We start from the raw sequence: 19,989 nt of genomic DNA on the forward strand, positions 1-19,989 counted from the left end.
TGAGAGCTTCCAATATGGCAGAGGCAGCAAAGGGTGGGGATGTTCAAATCAATCCGATACACGAAAGGATAAACTCATGAGACCGTTGGCAAGAAAAGTATCTATTTCCAAGTCCTGGGAAACTAGAAACTCAGGGCAAGAAAATTAAATAAAGAATGGATATGATGTTCTTAAAAATAAATTTAGTCAAAATTGTAGAGGCGTCTGCTAATAGGCTCTCAAGTGTTTTATTATTAGAAACAAAAAGGTAGTCAAAATTTGGGAAAATATTCAATCAAGGTTTTAAAAACCAGGGTAGAAATAATTCTGGATCTGACTAGTTGGGCTAACCCCCCAAATTTAGAGAATCAACATAGTTACGATGGGAAAATTAACATGATTAACATGTTGAGGAAAAATCACAAAGTACTAATTTCTACTGCTGAGATTTGAGGTCTGGGGCAGACACATTAGAGCCCCCTGAATCTCAGTATCACCTTGTCCCCCCAGGACCTCACGGGGACCCCTATCTCTGTTGAGATCCCCACTGTTGTGGTGCAGCAACAGCCTCATATAGTTAGGGTTAGCCCCTTATGCACTTTCTAGGGGTGTCAGTGCCCAGGGTATTCCTCAGTAAGTTTACTTTGTAAATAAGTTCACTGTCCTAAAAGTATTTTTGAGAGACAGCAAAACGTACAGGGGTTTGTCACCAGACCTGTTTTTGAATTCAGAGTTTGCTGCTCACTAGAATGACCTTGGGCAAGTTACTTAAGAACTTTTCCGAGCCAATTTCCTCATCTACAAAATGGAAATCATACTGCCTGTGGTCATGAATGCAAAACGCAAGACATACTGGTTCAAGTCCTCTTCTTAACTTCAAAACTTAAAAGAAAAACCAAAAAAATTTCATGGGACCCATCTTTGGCAAGATAGGATACTAAAAAGGCTCTGGGGTTTCTAGACGGACCCCAAAATGCTAATGGCCTGTGACAGTACACATCTTTGCTGTGCGCTCAGTCCTGCAGCGTAGAATGGGCCCTTAGTAAGGGTGTGCTACCATCTGTACCCTTCTCCCGACACACACCCGGCACCTCTTCCTCCTGCTAGTATTGCTCATGGAGGCAGGGAGGCAGGTTCGCTACTGTTAACTGGGTGTGTGCAGTGTTCTTAAGGCACAGCTAAGGTGCTGCAAGTGACTTCCGACTTAAGCTCTCTAGACAAATACATTTCTTGATGGAGAAAGAGTAAGCATTGCAACTCGTTAATGATGTGTGACTACTTCTATGTTAAGACGTATGGAAAAGGGAGATTAAAAACAAAAATGGAACGCAGGAAAATGGACAGGTTAATTCCTTAAGTTAAGAAGTAAACTCATTTTAGCATTTCCTGCAGCTGAAGTGAAGAAACAGGTTAAGGTCTTGAATTCTCTTTGACAGAAGAAGAGTAGCATATACGTTTGTGTGGAGTGGGAAGCTTTGCTGGCCCTGAATTATCTAGTAATCCTTACTTTAGTGAACTTAAATGATAAGACATGTTCTTAGGTTTTACTTCTGCAAAAGATACCTTGCAGAAAAGAGTATTTTCTTCAACTAGATACATCATATAGTATTGGGAAAGCCAAGGGCATATTAGATAAATCCAGAGGTAGGTCAGTGTCAGTCCAGGCAGTATTGCTTCCTGAAGATTTGGCCTAATTCTCAGAAAAACTTTAGCAAAGCAAGATGGAGTCAGTCTATTCTCTACACACTTTCTCACAAATGTTAGAAGTCTCACAAGCTTCTGGCAAGTGCTAGATCATGTCAACCATGACTATATTTTCTGACAAGTGGATAAAATGCTAATTTCCATGCTGCTGCTATGTGACTTAGTGACTCCAAGAGTAAGCAGCAGAACAGACATTCTGCTTCAAACATTAAGGAGTGTAACCTGTACTGGTAACACAGCTGTAAGGCAGCTCCTCTGTGGGAGGCAGCTGGTGTGTCACGGCACGGTGACTGGGTCTTCAGTGGGGCCTTGGGCCTATTAATTAAACACATTCTGTTTAAATATGAATGACGTTTACCCTGAAGAAGACCATTTTATAAAGTAAGGGTAAGAAAAATGTGCATCATAAGGTTAAATAGGTATCTTGAAATGACAGAGTTGAGTTACTATCTTGAAAATTGAGAACGTGTATATGATCACTCTCAGAAAGACTTGAGCTCACATTCTCTAGGGCTAGTGTTGAGGCTCATTTGGGGTCAAGTCACTGAGTAGGAAGTAATTTTAAATGTTTTTAAATCCCTGTTCCTTCATTCTTTTAGCTAAAGAATTCTTGTTTTGTTTTTAACTACTTAATCCAGGTGTTAGCCTGGTTCCTATCCAGGTATTTGAGAAAATTTAAAAAGTTCAAAATAGAGCTACCCTATGACCCAGCAATTGCACTACTGGGTATTTATCCCAAGGATACAGATGTAGTGAAAAGAAAGGCCATATGCACCCCAATGTTCATAGCAGCAATGTCCATAGTAGCCAATCTGTTTAAAGAGCCAAGATGCCCTTCAAGAGATGAACGGGTGAAGATGCGGTTCATATACATACAATGGAATATTATTCAGCCATCAGAAAGGATGAATACCTACCATTTACATCGACGTGGAGGGAACTGGAGGGAATTAGGCTAAGTGAAGTAAGTCGATCGGAGAAAGACAAGTATCATACGGTTTTACTCATATGTGGAATATAAGAAACAGTGCAGAGGACCATAAGGGAAGGGAGGGAAAACTGAATGGGAAGAAATCAGAGAGAGACAAACCATGAGAGACTCCTGACTCTGGGAAACAAACTGAGGGTTGCTGGAGGGGAGGGGGGGCGGGAGGATAGGGTAACTGGATGATGGGCATTAAGGAGGGCAGGTGACGTGATGAGCACTGGGTGTTATATGAAACTGATGAATCACTGAACACTACATCAGAAACTAATGATGCACTTTATGGTGGCTAATTGAATTTAAATAAATAAACTTTGTTGATACTGTTTTGCTTCTTAATCTTTGACAATTTTTGTAGCACTCATCTTAACTCTAGTTTTCTACGTCCATTAACTTAGTTTTAATATGTGCAAAATATGACCATTTTAGTTAACACAAATTGGATGTGATTATTTTAAAACACATTTTGTAATACAATTAAACTGTACATCTGTCTTATTTACAAGCACATGATAAACTACTTCACTTTGGTAGAGAATTCATACATCTGAAACTTATTTAATATTACGTCAACTTTATTACAATTAAAAATGAATAATTTTTAAAAGGTATGAAGTCTTCAACTGGAAGCGTGAGAAGGAAACAAATCACTCTGTTAAATCTACAGGAAGTAAAGTCTCCAACTTTTTTGATACATGCAGATTTTGAACTTGAAGTGTACAAAGGACAAAAAATTAAAGTACAACTACTTTTTGAGCCTCACATTGAGACTGGTCCGTTAACAGTGACAAGTGACATACAGGCTAATGTGACTGAAACATGTTCTTTTCTACAAACCTTCCAAAGGAATTCAAAGACTGTCTCCTGACATTAACTCACCAGAAATAAACCATATTCCAGCTAGTATGTACTACTTATTGAAGCAATCATGACTTTGAGTCTTTCCCTAGTTTTGAGTTCAGCCAACCATATGAATCCTGGAGAAGGCACACCTATACTCTGCCTTATTTTACATATCAAATGATCAACAGACATTTAATAAGCATCATTTAGGAGCAAAGTTCTGGGAAGAAAAAAAAAAAGAAATGGGAGTTTATAATAAGGTGGTAGATGGAAGTAAGGGATCCTCAAGGGTCCTTCCCCTTCTAAGACTTAGGTAAGACTTTTCAGTAAGCCTCCTGTATGAATGAACATGCTAGCATCATTAGTGAAAATGATGGGCATGGCAGCAAAATCCAATTAAAAGACATTTTTAATATATTTTATCAAAGTAAATACCAAAATGTTTTGACAAGTATCAAGACATAAAAAAAGGCATTGTTTGACCGTGGATTACAACTGCGAAATGTGAAGCGTGTGAAGTATAAGTATTTAGAGGAGAGCCACATTAAGAGGCTTGTGAGACCATGATTTTGGTTACACTGTGAGGTCAAATTATGACCCCGGTGCTCAGGTTTCTCTCTCTCTCTCTCTCTCTCTTTCTCACCCTCTCATTAATACACAGAAAGTTAAAAGATGCTCTCCAATATTGAATTATAACATGATTTAAATAGCTTTAATTACTAATCTACACAAATGACCTTAATTAATCACAGGCAAAATATAATCGCAGTAACATCTACATGGAGTGTGAAGGTTCTAAAAAATAATACAAAGTTCATTCACAGTGCACAAGTAAAAACAAGGTTAAGTTTTAAATATTTAAACACATAGTCATGATCATTCAAAAGTAAGTATATTTGTAAGCACATCTCTATACTGCTAAAGTACCTGAAACTATAGCAAACACCAGCTAAGAGAACTGAGATAAAAAGTATTGTTTTGATCCCTTTTACTGGAAACCTGAAAGACCATATTTCTTTCTGCAGATAAATACATCTGAAATAAATATAAAATTATTAACTAGTTAAGGAAATTACCTTTTAAGCCTCCATTCTGAATCTTATCATCATATGTAAACTTCCCAAATTATACGGTTAGGAAGCACCACTCTCTGCAATGTTCCCTACTCATTTTTACACTATTCATTTGCATTTGGAGGCCAAATTATTTGTGGCAAGGAGTCCACTGGAGTAAAGCCTGAAAAAAGGGGGGGGGGTAATACAAAGAGGAGAGAATATAATTAAGCTACTAAGAAAGGAGGATTGCTCCACCTATAACTATAGTTCAGCTGATTGAACTGTGAAGCAGCAAGAACGGCTTGTTTCCTATTGTGCACTGCCTACGAATACGGAGTTTTAAAATTGATACCTTGACCAAGTCAATTTTGGATATAATCTATTTACAGTTGTTCAGTCTTCCATACAGAGCTTTGTTCACTCTATTCTTTGCAATTTCTGCCATGCAAAACAAATGATTCCTGGTCGAGCTAGAACTTAACTCCTATACATTGAATTTCTGAAGTGACTGGTTTAACTTTGAATCATTTGTAATTTTTGAACTATAGACACAACACACAGGGTTTACTCTTGAGAATCCGAATTTTATTTTTTCTTTTAATAACATCTGCATCAACCTAACTTCCAAGAAAAAAAAAAAAGGCATGCTTAGAATGAGCTCAGCTAAAACGAACAAACAAACAAATATATATATATGTAGCCCATGAAAGAAAGAAGTCATATTACTGTGGGGGATGAGGGGGTGTCCGGACTCTTACCTGGATTTTTAATCACATTAATTTTTATCATCTATTTGTATGTTTAAATTACAAATACTGATCTCAAAATGAAGACACCCCATCCCCATTTCTTAAATTTACACGAAGAGATGTGAAAAAAGTACTGACTTAACATCAGCCTTTTGCTTGGGAAAAATCTACAGAAATACTGCTGAAGGTATTTTTTCCTATCCATAGCACATATAAATAAACATGGTCCTATTTCTTTAGCAATAGATTTGTAGTTGTAAAGTGGCTGTGTTTTACAACTACAAAAATATTAATAACTGCATGGTGCCTGCTTCAGTGAGGAGTTACCACCAAGCAGCACTGGTTAGAGGGAGTTAACCAGTGAGGTCATCTCCAAACTCAGCACAGAACATGGAGTGGGGCTCTCTACTCCCCTTCTGTTCACCCATCAGCCCTAGAGCTGAAAGACACATGAAATGTTCCTGACTCTCACCTACCAAATAACAATGTAGACTGCTACCAGCTGTGTAAAACAGGATCTACCTTTCTTATCAAACAGGATAAAACAAATACTTACTGAATTCTCAATTTCTGAAATACGCTGTGATATCCTTCCAACTTTGTATATTAAGTGTCCTCAGATCTTGAGAGAAATCACAATGAAGGATATATTGATGCTAAATTAAAAAAAAAAAGTGGGGTGGCAAGGGAACGGTTACCAAAACATAATTCTAAAAAAGCTGAAAATTAAGTAAACTATAAAATAAAAACTGTCGGGCGCCTGGGTGGCTCAGTTGGTTAAGCGACTGCCTTTGGCTCAGGTCATGATCCAGGAGTCCCGGGATCGAGTCCCGCATCGGGCTCCCTGCTCGGCAGAGAGTCTGCTTCTCCCTCTGACCCTCCCCCCTCTCATGTGCTTTCTGTCTCATTCTCTCTGTCTCAAATAAATAAAATCTTAAAAAAAATAAAATAAAATAAAATAAAAACTGTCACACAGTGGGCATTTTTATTAGAATAATAAAGGTTCCATGAAATGGCAACAAAGCAGAGATAAATGAGAAAGACATTTTAAGTCAAAAATGGCATATTTCTTTGCTTTAAAGTCCGTCAGCCAATAAAGAAATATTTGTATGAAACACATGAAAATGCTGTGAAGGTACAATAACTGAACTGCGGTGAATCAAATTTTCTGTTTGTCTTTACACGTTCAGCTAAGAGGGAGATGGTCAACATTATTCTGTTGAAGTAATTTCTATTTAAAATAGTCTTATGACAGAAGGCCTTTTCCTGAAGCCCACCTGAAGTCTTGACAACAGTCTCAATGAAATTAGTCAACCGATTATTCTTTATCTTCCTTACCCTGTGTCACAACCCAGTAGCTCTGTCAACAGGTTCAAAAAACCCACGGTTAACAGAAAACCCGGCTTGCCTATACAAAATAAATGAATTTCAAATGGGTACAGAAAGGACAAAATCATCAATGGAAGCAAACAGGGAAGCTGCTGCCGACTTCGCTTCTAAGGCAGCCCTCTCAGCTGGCAACGAAGGGTAAGACCTCTTTCACTGGATGTACCTGGATTGTTGTAATCCGAATTCACCTGGTTGAGGCGCTCTTCTGTTAGCTCGTCCTCTTTCACATGATAAATGTAAACTCAATTTTCATAATCAGATAGTTACTGCATATAGAACATTACAGATACAGACAACAACTTAGCAGGTTACCATCATCTTATATACAACTGATAGCTTTTCACAACATCTAGCACTTTTTCCCCAGAAAAAAACTGACACTGAGTAACATCAGCTAATGAATTAGTTGAATGCGTGCCACCACAAATGAGACAAGCAGGAGAGCAAGATTCTTATCTTCAAGGACTGAATCTAACGGCCAGACCACTTGTATTATTTTGTCACTTCAATACAATAAAATAGGATTTTAATGCCATTTCTACTGTTCTTGCATTCAAAAGGCAGCTGATGGTTAAAGTGCCTCGAACACACATAAATTATTTTTATCCCATGACTTTATTTTATGTTTAGAAAGGTGGAATAGCAGAAGGAAAAAAGGGAGGACAAGAGACTCTGGAGTTTTCTTTCTTCACATGTATGCAGAGGTGATTATATTATGAGTAGGATTCTGCAAAAATAAACATATTTGATAAATTAAGGTATGAGGAGACAAATGCAAAATTTCTAAACTTTATTACTGCATGATCATAAAAATACTGATGTTTAACTGCCTGTCTGCTAGTTGTATTAAGTTCAAAATATCACCTACTGTAACAATAGAACAATTTTATTGACATGATGTGTGAATCAAAAAATACTGTAATTAATTTTTATGGAAAAATTTAAAAACATATTAAAGTTGATCAGCAGAAGGAATCTGTGTATGACTGTGTTGGGTATAAACATCTTCGGCAATTATGAGAATGAATTACTTAAAACTACCAGGCTGAGGAATCCACACATGTTAAAACTATCACTAAGAAACTACTCCTTAAAGTTCCTGGTAACTTTTATAAAACGGTCAGAATGAAGCAAGGCTACTACCATTTTGCCACATTTATTCTTTTCATTGGATCTGCAGGGTACAAAATAGAATTACTAACAGTTCACAGGGTTATAAATCCCAAGGGTTGGGCAGGGCCGTGGAGATTAAAGACAAGTAAGGAACAAAGAAAGTTGGGATGGTTTCCTCATAGACAAGTATCATCACAACTTAGCTCTTGGGACTGCCCTGGACTCCACTTGAGACAGACACTCTGGCAGGAAAAGGCATGTTTCCAGTGGCAATGGTAATACTAAGATGTCACACTGACCCACTCAGGGAAGTGACACTCACCATTATGTAAAACACTGGCTGGCTTTAGGCTTCCTCAATTTCATTAAAGACAGAAGGATTTTCATGAATTTCCTCCCCTCACCCCATCGCCCCAAACCACATTTATAAACAAAAATTTCAAGAGAACTTTGGTGCTGAAGAGGAGAATCTTCAAATCAAAAAGGCTCTCAAAATGTTTATTTCTAACATTAATTATTGGGGCGCCTGGGTGGCTCAGTTGGTTAAGCGACTGCCTTCGGCTTGGGTCATGATCCTGGAGTCCCGGGATCGAGTCCCACATCGGGCTCCCTGCTCAGCGGGGAGTCTGCTTCTCCCTCTGACCCTCTGACCCTCTTCCCTCTCGTGCTATCTCTCATTCTCTCTCTCTCAAATAAATAAATAAAATCTTAAAAAAAAATAAAATAAAATTAACATTAATTATTGAGTAATTATGATGAGGAAGATCTAACAACCTTATGACTTTAAAAGAAAATTTTCATACACTGAAGTTGTATAAAACATTTATGAACACAGACACTTAAAAACAATGAATTATTTTTGGATTGTGTTCAAGATGATTGATACTTAGTTTCTAGACACATTTTGTATACATCCATATACACATCTGTCTTACCTTCAGGGAGAGAGACAGAACAAAGTACCAAAGCATTACTGGAAAGCTTTCTAATTCCTTCCTCCCTCATTCATTGCTGGGATGCTGTTCTGAGTGATAATGGTCTGAGCTGTGCTTCCTTTTCTAGCTTGCTTTCTCAAACATACTGTCCTTCCAGTAGAGGAAAATAGGTAGTTTGGTTAAAGGGCCTTTTCTGAAATGAATGCAGCAGCTAGGGAGGGAATCTTTTACTTTTCTATTCCTTCCAGTTCTGACTGTGTTGCAGGCCGCCTACAGGGCAAGGCTCACAGATAAAGTGATTAATTAAATATTTTAAACACACGATAATGTCTTAATTATAGCATTTTCCCTTTCTCAACTTCTTCAATAAAAGCAAAAGACTTACTAATTATAATTCTTTAGCAATAATTAGCAGGTTACTAAGCTACTAAGGCAAGTCTCTATATATGTAATACTTTATCTGGAACATGCTTCCAATGCCAGACTATAAAATTAGACAAGAGTCCACACATTCAGAAGAGTACTACATACTAAGGCTATCTGAGTAATTTTAAACAGGAGAAATATTTTTAAACATAAGAAAATAAGATTAAGAACAACTGTTAGGATTACTAGTCAAGCCAAACAAATGCTTTGCAACTTAACATACATATAATTATCAACTGAATGTGAACAATGAGGAATGAAATGAGAGCTACAGTTCAATTCTTTAAATGCAGAAAACTTACAAGCCATATACATATTATGAAACAGCTTAGCTTTGTTTACCTTTGTTCTGTTCAAAATGAGTTCTGGAGGATATTTTTAGTTCAGCCAGAAGACAATCAAGTATTCAAAAGGAACATTACACATATGAAATGTAGAATTAGTTTCAGAGATCCCTGCCATTAAAATTATTTAATTACACTAAAATTGTTATTAAGGAACAAGCAGGATATAGTCAAGTACAATGATGAACTATAAGAATAAGTTAAAAAGTATAAATTTTGCATCTAGTCAGTACCAATGCAGTAAGAGGACTTTTACTTAACTTATTACCATTTATTTCTCCTGATGAAGAGCTTCAATAAAAGCATCAAGTTTTTCTTGAATTTCTCTAACTTTCTCTGCAGAGATAAAAAGACAATAAATTAGTTAAAAGTGAATTTATTTTTCAAAGGCAACACAAATCTTAGAAGATAATTATCCAATATATGGTCTGGGATACTCTATTTGGGAAAGGGAAAAAAAAATTACTTTAGCACCCCATACCCCCTTATGTCCAGAAAAGGTTAAAATGGACTGTAGTAAGTAGCTCTTAACAATTTTTTGGCAAGGGAAGGAGTGTGGGGTTTGTGACAGACCCCTTTCAGAATGTAGTAAGAGTTATGGAATCTTACACAGAAAAATGTATGTATAGATACATACGTAATTGCATATAGAACTTTAAGGAGTTCTCAGGTTCTCTGGAGTCCAACCAAGGACTCAGTTAGCAATATCTGAACAGAGGAAAATATAAAATAAAATAATGAAACCATTTTTAAAAATTAAAAGAGAATACAGGTGAGCATTTAACAGGCCTTAGACTGGAAAATGATTTTTTAGGATAAATGGGAAATACAAAGGATAAGATTACCAGTATGACCACATTAAAATGTACACTTTATATGTCAAAATAGATAAAAGAAATTGTAGGAAATACTTGCAACAAACATGAAAAGGGCAAAACACTTCAAAAAGTACATAGAAAAAATGTACTTTTCTAGCTATAAATGAATAGTTTAAGAACACTATAGGCACTGAAGACAAACTTACATTATTTTATTTGATTTTAGATTTTCATGTTTATAGACTTCCAAATAAAATCTGTAACTTCTCTCTGAAATATAAAGATTTCCTTCACAAATATAAACTAGGCACAGTACATGTCAATCTCCAAATGTTAAAAAAATGGAAGTTGTGATTTATTCTACTTCACTGCTAACTTAATTATGCAACTTCCCCTTTAAAATATAGCTTGTGGTAAGCACAGTAACAAATATCTTTGTCCTTTTAACACAATTCTACATATTAGCGGGAATTATCAATTACAGTGAAGTGACTGGTTCAAAACTATCGATCTAGAGGCAAAACTGTAATGCATTCTGCATTATATCTATAGAAAAATCATTATAATATTCAATATTTGTATCTTTTAAAAAAATATTTATTTACTTATTTTAGAGAAAGAGTGCTTTCGAGTGGGAGGAGGGGCAAAGGGAGAGTATCTCAAGCAGACTGCTGAGCATGGAGCCTGATGCGGGGATCATCTCATGATCATGACCTGAGCTGAAACTTCAGGTTTCAGACACTCAAGTAACTGAGCCCCCCAGTCACCCCAACATTTGTATCTTTTATATTTAAAAATAAATAATCTGCAATTGAAGACAAAGTATTTCTATCAGTGAGACAGCAGTTTTGATGAATAGCCAATGAAAGGAAGACCCGTCCTCTTTGCGAATTCTTATTAGCATTGCAGGAACTCAACAAAGCCTATATGGCTGCATATCAAGAACATGTCTTCTTTTTTTTTTTGCCAGTAATTTAACACTTCTACCTCTTCGTATGAGTCTGAGACTAACACAAAATCTATAGAGAAAAAAAAAGTGTATTGTTTTAATCAAACTATTTACTGAGCAAACATGAGAATAGTTATTGCAGAGATGCCAACAAATCCTTATATGTGAAAGTAAACTAGAGAAACCAGAAAAAATAACCCCAACCCATCTCTTAGAAGTTTAGTCTGTACTTTTTGGTAGTCAGTACTATTTGTAAAAGAAAAGTCAAACCAAAAATATACATCCCTTCTCAAAATAAGGTCATATTCTTATTTTTAAAATTAATTCATTTGTTGCTTAGAAATAGCTTCACCTATTTTCTTCAGTGAGTATTTACAGAATTCCACATAGTGCAGTTCATCAGCTGAAGAATTTTTTTAAAAAAAGGGAGAGTAGGAGAAAAGGAGTTTTCTAAGTTGTCTCACAGAATTTTGGAATTGAACAGGGTTTTTAAAAAATCATCTGGCTTAAACAGCACAACACATGGAAATCTAAAACAGGTGTTAAGCCTTGGCAGCTCCTCTAAACATTTCACTGTGAACTCTTTCTACTTGGGAAAGCTGTACTGTGTAAGAGGAAGTCTGATTCTATTTGCTCCATGATCTGCGTACAGTCGGGCAGCTGCAGGGCCGGCTCTATCCATCCTTTTGCCCTGTCCCTGACCTTCATCCTTAGCTGGACAGATGACCTGTGAGTGGGTGGCACAGTAGTATCACTCACAGGAGACTGCTCAGAGCAAGGTCTATTTGTATTGAAAGAGACCAAGGGCCACTCTTTTATTTTTTTATATCTATTTATTTATTTATATTAACATATAATTATTTGTTTCAGGGGTACGGGTCTGTGATTCATCAGTCTTACACAATTCACAGCACTCACCATATAGCACATTACCCTCCCCAATGTCCATCACCCAGCCACCCCATCCCTCCCACACCCCTCCACTCCTGCAACCCTCAGTTTGTTTCCTGAGATTAAGAGTCTTGTATGGTTTGTCTCGCTCTCTGGTTTCGTCTTGTTTCATTTTTCCCTCCCGTCCCCTATGATCCTGTTTTGTTTCTCAAATTCTTCGTATGAGTGAGATCATATGATAATTGTCTTTCTCTGACTTATTTTGCTTAGCATAGTATCCTCTAGTTCCATCCATGTCGTGGCAAATGGCAAAATTTCATTTTTTTTGATGGCTGCATCATATTCCATTGTATATTTATACCACATCTTCTTTATCCATTCATCTGTTGATGGACATCCAGGCTCTAGTTAGGCTATTGTGGACATTGCTGCTATAAACACTCGGGTGCACGTGCCCCTTTGGATCCCTACATTTGTATCTTTGGGGTAAATACCCAGTAGTGCAATTGCTGGGTCGTAGGGTGGCTCTATTTTAATAACTTTTCGAGGAATATCCATACTGTTTTCCAGAGTGGCTGCACCAGCTTGCATTCCCACCAACAGTGTAGGAGGGGTCCCAAGGACCACTCCGATACAGGTGTCTAACTGTGAAGTCTGAATCAAACTCAAATTCTTTGAAAATTAGAGATACGCAATGTTTTTTTTTCCAAATGAAAGTAAAAAGACTTATCTAATTAATAAGAAAACCACAGAATAAAATTGCCAAATTTCCCTTTCAAAAAGTTGTTTTTTTACAAATTTTATAGCTAGAGTATCAGGACACCGTGACACTATACTCTGAAACCTCAAGAATGACACAAAGGGCATTTGAGTGAGTAACTAGGAAGTAATGGGGGTAGATGAGAAGAGAGGAGAGGGTGGAGGTAAACATTAAAAGAAAAAAGAATAATTGTGATAAACACATCCTTTTTACACTAAATTTAAAAATTCACTTCTGTGTTCCTTCATTTTATACAGTGCACTTAATGGAGTGACATGGGGACAGAGATGCTATCCTGCCTTTGAGAAGAACTCCCTGATCACCTCCTTCCTACCTCATTATAAGTCTATGAAGTGTCTACTATATTTGGGATGATTTTAAATCCCACATTTCACTTGGTCCTCATACGACCCAAAGTGTCACTGCCAAAGATGAGGATATTAAGCCTGGAGAGTTCGCTTTGTGATATCCCTCTGATCAGAAACATACTAGATCTGCTATAGACTCTAAATGGTAAGAAAACCAATGCTATTACTTCAAGTGTATTTAAGTTTTACCTTTTATGTGAAGTAAGACACACTATGGTAAAAGTTAGGGAATGGACTAGTTACCAAGCATGCTCCCAAGTAGTTCTGTGCCTAGGGATGACTAAAAAACATATAATAAATATTATTACCTCTTGAGGAGACCAGATCTACACACATTGGAAGAAATCCTTGGAAAACAATACCAAAGTATGTAACTGGACAAAAAAAGTTCAGCATCCTCAGTGTCTACAATATCAGACTCAATATACATGCTCAATAAATACTTGACAGGTGGTAAGCGAAGTTCCCAAAAATAGAGCACAGAAAATAAAGGCTGTAGGTTATTAAGAAGGAAAATACCATTTGACAGGCTTCCTGGGTGTTAAGCCAATGACCCAGAGGGCAGACGCCAGGAGCACAAGAACTACAGCCAGCCTGGGAACGGGAGGCAGGGTACATACACACTGACAATGAAGGTCAAGGAACGCTGATGGGTCACCTGAACCACACAGAACAGAGAATACTCAGATCCAACAATACAATACCAGTGGAAAGAGAAACTTCCATTTAATTATTTCACTTTATTAAGAAGACTAAACTATGCTGACCGTGCACACACACACACACACACACACACACACACACACACACAGACACAGAGCTTTAGGAAGTAGACTGATTTCATTCTTTGCAAAGAAGCTATATTACAAATAATAATCAGCATTATTTCTTATATTTGAATTCATTCATTTTAAATTCTAAGTTTTCAGCACTTCTTATATACAAACTATGCCATCTAACTGCACCCAGGAAATAGTTACCCATAAAAATAAGGTTAAGTGCTAGCAACTAAAACTTTCTACTTTCTGATCCTTTCAAATTAATGTCCCAGTATTAGTGTTTTCAAATTCTAAGATCTTATTGTGTTTAACTATTTAGAAATTACTTTCCCACGGAAATGTGTGTACAGATTAGCATGGCTAATTACAAAACAAACTCCTTTTTCTATTAAATATCTGCACTAAATATTTATACCTAGAGAATTCTTATAAAATTTCAGATTAACTTGATAAATTAAACCAACTCAGGAAGGGATTAACAAACCGCTATTTCTGTTTGAACTGCTATTTCGGTTCTGAAATAGGCAATTCTACATGTAGTGAATATGGAGTCTACTTTCCATTTATCCAATGTTTACTTAAAAGATGAACTATTTCAAACATCAATTCATTGTGCTTCTTGATTGAGTCATGAATATTCCCATAATCCCCACCTCATAAACCGCCCGTCTCAGTGAATGAAGTTCCTTCTCTTTTTTCTTTTCTTCAGATGACTTGACACCCATTCATGTTTTGGGTCTCTTTATCTCCACATGAAATGATACTGCTACTCTCAATTTCTTTTTGAATCTTCTGATACTTGCTCAAAAAGTCTCAAATATAGACTAATCTGTAATTAGGTTTTGAATACACTGTGAATACCAAAAGGCCAGACCTGGGAGAAGGTTCACTTCAGTGGTTAATAACAGTTTAGAATAGGAACAAAGAATCACACACAAAACACTACCACATGCGCTGAAATAAATCTTTTACAACTTCTGAGGTTTTTAAAGAAAGCACAAAGAAACAAACTGCAAACTTACTAATGCAGTGTACTTTAAGCAAACCACACATCCAAAGATTAAAATGTACCTTAACAGAACTGTTTCATAACATGCTGCATACATACTTTGTACCAAGCTTGAGGACACCTTGTAGGTGAGATTTAGCTGTAAAAAAGCTGTTCACTAAAGGAACAGTTCTTAACATGTAATATATGTTGCTCCTAATGGACAATTATAAGCGCTCTTTAGAAGTTCAGTATTTAGAGGAATTACCTAGAGTACAGGGAAACAAGGAAAAAAAAATGAAAAAGGTAACAGGAGACCAGATTTAAAGCTCTTAAAGGTATAGTCAAAACAGATTTAGCACAAGAAAAAATGTGCACCTTTTACAGTCGAGAGGAAAAACGAAAGAGAGTCAAAGGTGTATAGCTAAATCTAATGCTTATCTTCTGAATCTTTGGCACTGTAGTTTTTTTTCCCCCTACAAACAGGCATGACTATTTTTAAACAGAGTCATTAATGAAGACCAACAGAATACTTCTGCTTGTTACAGAAAAAGGAGGCATTATTTCCTATGTTCTGGAAAACTGTTTGAGACTGATACGCTAATTTCAAAGCTGGGTGGGGTCCCTGACTTCTAGGGGGTCCGCTAAAGGTGGTAACAGAGTTGTCTGGGTTATTTCCATTGTCTCAAAAGTTCAAATGGAAATCTTTGGCAAGAATTACATCTACTCTCAGAACAATTATTATTTAGGCCGACAGAAGATATAATCGTAACTCTATGTTTCTAATGAAAAATCTATTACCATAGACAGATCTTCCAAAACATAGACTTCACAGGAGTATACAATGAAAGGAGTGTTTGATGACAACAAATGTTAGAATCCCCTAACACCCCTAAATAATCAATGGGTAATTTTATATGGTTTTTATAAAGATAAAAGAACATAATGGATTAAAAGCTATATAACAGTGTGGTCAGGAGAAACAAGGCTTCTAGCTCCGGCTTTGCCTTTAACTTCATGATCACAGTCATGTCACAACCCCAGTTTCTTTATCTATAACATGAAGGAATCTATCCAGAAGAATTCAAAGCCTGTATTGCTTTAAAACTTAGGACTGAAATTTACTATTCTAACTGATCATATGTTTTAACTGCATCCTTTTTAAACTTAATTTTCTTGTTTGTGCCTTAATATTTTAATTTATTTGATACTAAGCTCTGAGTAAAAATTCAACTGCAAATGACAGTATTATTCTCACAGGGCTACATAATTTTAGAAACATCAGTTTTATACTGTTTTTTTTTTCCCCAGGAATCAATGTGGGACTGCTTGCATGAATTATCTACATACAAAAAAGTGTCATTTAATATCACTTGGCCTAGCACAGAACCTGCTATGCAATAGATGCCTATGAATATTCATTCACTGTTGAGTAATCTACTTAACCAAAACATGAATCAAACACTAAAGATGACTATTTAAAAAATTTGCTGCAATCAGACCCCCAAAACAATCTGATTTAGAAAGAAAGCTGCCTTAAGAAAGTCTATGAGATAAACCGCAACTTAGGTCTGGTGAATATATAAATGAATTTGGCTTTCTTTCTCTTTCTCCCTCCCTTTCTCTTTTTCTTTCTTTTTAAAAACTCTTAACTGTAAGCATTTCTACCAGGTTCTTCTGGCCAATATAACCAAAACATCTTAAAACACTTTCATGATATATTAAAGCTAATTCTCCAAAAGACTTCAGTATGAATGAACACAGAGTAGCCTTACACTCAGGTCTTTCACTTTTATAAGCAGATGGCAATTGTAATTTCATCTCAGCTAACTATTAATGCTTATGGATCTGCCCTTAATTGAGTAGCTCCATTCCAGGTGTCTGTCATTGTCAATGAGTATAAAACCTTGAACTTTTTGCTACCTGATTATTACAAGGCTCAGCTGAAAAAAGAAATCATATGCATGGAAGACCGTGTGGGGGATACTAGATATTACATACTATGTAAGTTCATCTTTAGATAAGTCAAATAACTATGAATCTGGACTGCACCATTTATGTTATTAGCCCACAGTGAGCTGAAACCAAGTAAAGAGGCCCATGAAATTCATGATTATATGGAGTCATTTGATTTACTCTATCATATAATTCAGTGTTCTGTCTGTGAGGATGGATGAAATTTCCCTCAGGTGCTGTATACCAGGAACACCTATGCTTCCACTAAGCAACTGCTCTGTCCGACAGCCACCAGCAACGCCACGTAATCAACTTTGCTTTCCATTTTGCATCAGCTGTCTAGGAAACTCAAGAGCTAAATTTGTAGGTTACCTGCAAAACAGAAGAACCCCTGAGCAAGTGTTTTGAGGGGTACCAATCTTATCCCAAGTTTCACATTATTGCACCTGCCTTACCTTTCTCTTTCCTTTCATCCAACCTTCCACTTAAGCACTTTTACATTTTGTACAGGATAGATCTTTGCAAGCTGCCTCAAACCCTTTTTGAAATAGGGCAGGGAATAAATAAGCTAAAATACTAGTTCATAGAAGATGTACCATGAGGTGGCTGATTCATAAACACACTATAAAACTTGAAAAGTGGTCTTTTTTTGCTGGTAATGTTTTTAAATTAATTTAAAATCAGTGTTTTAAAAACATTTTGGGGGGACAATATTTGTCCTATTAACCTTCTCTAAGTAATTTCTGCATGGGAGAAAAAAATATTTTTACTTCTGCCCAGTGCTTGGAAAATCCAATGATATAAATATGGATACTTAAAGCATTTCTTTTTAGCAATCAAAGAAAAAATAATAAATTGTTATGGGATTCATGATTGTCTTTTCAATGTAAAAGTTAAACTCTAGCATAAGATTAATAATCATCTGCTGTGAATTATTTTATTCTGTATCCAGTACATAAAACAGTCCATATTAATTACAGCTATCAAATCAAATTATGGTGAAAAAAATCTTTAAAAGTCATTTTATATACTGTCATTAATGATACATTGCTTTATTTGCCCCCAAAAAGTTTAAATAAATACACTATTTCAAAATGAATACATTCCTTTTGTCTCCACAGAAAAATCTAAACATCAAAACAATTTCTAAACTATGGTTTAGGTATTTAATTGAGAAGGCTAAAAAATCTTTAGCATAATGACCCGTAAAATATTTGGTCCCAATCAATTAAGAAAGTTTGAAAATAATCCATTTTTTTTCTATTTTCCTCTTCTTCTTTAAAGTATACTTTATTCTGAATTTTGTTAGAAGGAATGTTGAAACATTTTAAGAAAAGGAAAACCACCCAGGCAGCCCTTAAAGAGACAGGACATCATTTATCACCTGCGAAGACAGATTTATAAGAAGAGGGCCCCTTCTATTCCTTTAAGACTGCAAAACAGATGGGAAGTGAATGGACAGTCAATGGGACAAGAAAACACATGGGAGGTGCTGCTGTATGTATGTTCCCAGCATAAGAAAGAGGTCAAGATTGTAACTGCATGACTGGGTCCTGGAAAGGGTCTTTCTTCAAGCTGTTACAAAGACAAACGCTGTTCCTCATCCTGCTGTCAAACTGTTATAAATATTGGTTTGTCAAAAGACCTTCAGTGCTGAAGCTTTAAAAAGGAGGCGTAACAGATGAATGAATCACAAGAATGATTCTTAAACAGTCAGCTCTTTAATGTAATTTTTAAAAGTAAAAGAAAATAATATGAGAATAGAGACTGTAATTCTGATTTATGAACCTAACCAAAAGTTTATGAAAAAAATATGGAACTAAAAATTGCAGGTTTTAATAAAGTTATGAATTAAGTGAGATGAAAAACAAAAATGAAATACAATGATACTTCTTAACTAAGATGCTGCACTAGGACAAAGGATTATTATTAAACTTATCACAAGAAGAGCTAACAGGAATTCATGTTTTGTTAGGCTGATTCTGTAAGTTTTCAGTTATTTCTCACTACGACCCTGTAAAGAGGTATCACTGTTGATGTTGATTCCAGAAGTCAGAATAAGACTCAAAGAAATGAAAATAACTTCAGAATTAGTTTTACATATTCATTAATTCAGAAAATCACCTTTACATTTTGTCACAACTTACTACCTGCAGAAAAGGAAAATCACACAATTGAAATAGCAATACAGAATACACAGATTTATAAACCTGTGTATTTATCTTTTTTGAAGAATGAAACCAGTACATAGGTCTTTAGGAGATAAATTCATTGTTCTAGGTTCTTAATAATTAGTTTAGGAGAGTAGGCTCCGAAACTAGCACATTGAAAACAATATAAAAAAGGAAGCCAAATTATATGAATTTGATCACCCACAAGTACAAACCCAAAGACTAAAGACGAGCAGATCCCAAAACAAATCTAAAAAGATACTATCTCTGACGCATGTTGTTACCCCAGCTTTGCCATAAATATTTATGCACCTAGCTAAATCGTTTCCCTCAATGATCATTAATTTCCCCATCCAAACCACAGGGGTAATACCTTACAAGCCTCTTACACCTTTACAAGGCAAACATGGACAAAAGCGCAAAGCTCTATACAAATGTCAGAGACAGTTGTAGAGCTCCAAGCAGGATTTGGATCCCAAAGTACCAAATGCTGCAGTTACATGGGAATAGATACTTTCTATTCCTTAATGCTCACCTAGCTCACTGCTTTCCCTTGATTGTCAGCAATCTTGGAAAAAACAAATTTGGCAGAAGTGAGAATAAGATTACAAAGTTAAGAGAGTGCATGGTTAAAGTGGAGGTAGCAGGCAAACATTCGAAGGTTTTTCTGGATAAGAAAGTCAAGATCAAGGCAGAGTGCGTGGAAGAATCAATCCAATGGTTTTAAGATGGGGATGGCGTGAACATCTTTGGAGAAAGGACAGACATAATGCAGGCATTAAGCACA

At 36.1% G+C, this 19,989-nt stretch overlaps 1 protein-coding gene across 4 annotated transcripts in view; it reads right to left on the minus strand.

Annotated features, from left to right (window-relative positions):
• Positions 1-3,902: 3,902 nt before the first annotated feature.
• Positions 3,903-19,989, minus strand: part of OPA1 (OPA1 mitochondrial dynamin like GTPase) — a 79,071-nt gene continuing 62,984 nt past the window's right edge. For all 4 annotated transcript variants that reach the window (XM_025876584.2, XM_025876568.2, XM_025876576.2 and 1 more), the window contains 2 exons: positions 9,791-9,858; positions 3,903-7,431 (listed from right to left, as the gene is read on the minus strand). In XM_025876584.2, the coding sequence (XP_025732369.2) occupies positions 9,794-9,858 (65 nt within the window). In that variant the 3' untranslated portion in view covers positions 3,903-7,431; positions 9,791-9,793. The remainder of the gene's footprint in view (positions 7,432-9,790; positions 9,859-19,989) is intronic.

This window comes from Callorhinus ursinus, unplaced genomic scaffold (assembly GCF_003265705.2).
Source record: "Callorhinus ursinus isolate GAN/ISIS: 27379988/994484 unplaced genomic scaffold, GSC_fseal_2.0 scaffold1, whole genome shotgun sequence".
NCBI classification, from domain to species: Eukaryota; Metazoa; Chordata; class Mammalia; order Carnivora; family Otariidae; genus Callorhinus; species Callorhinus ursinus.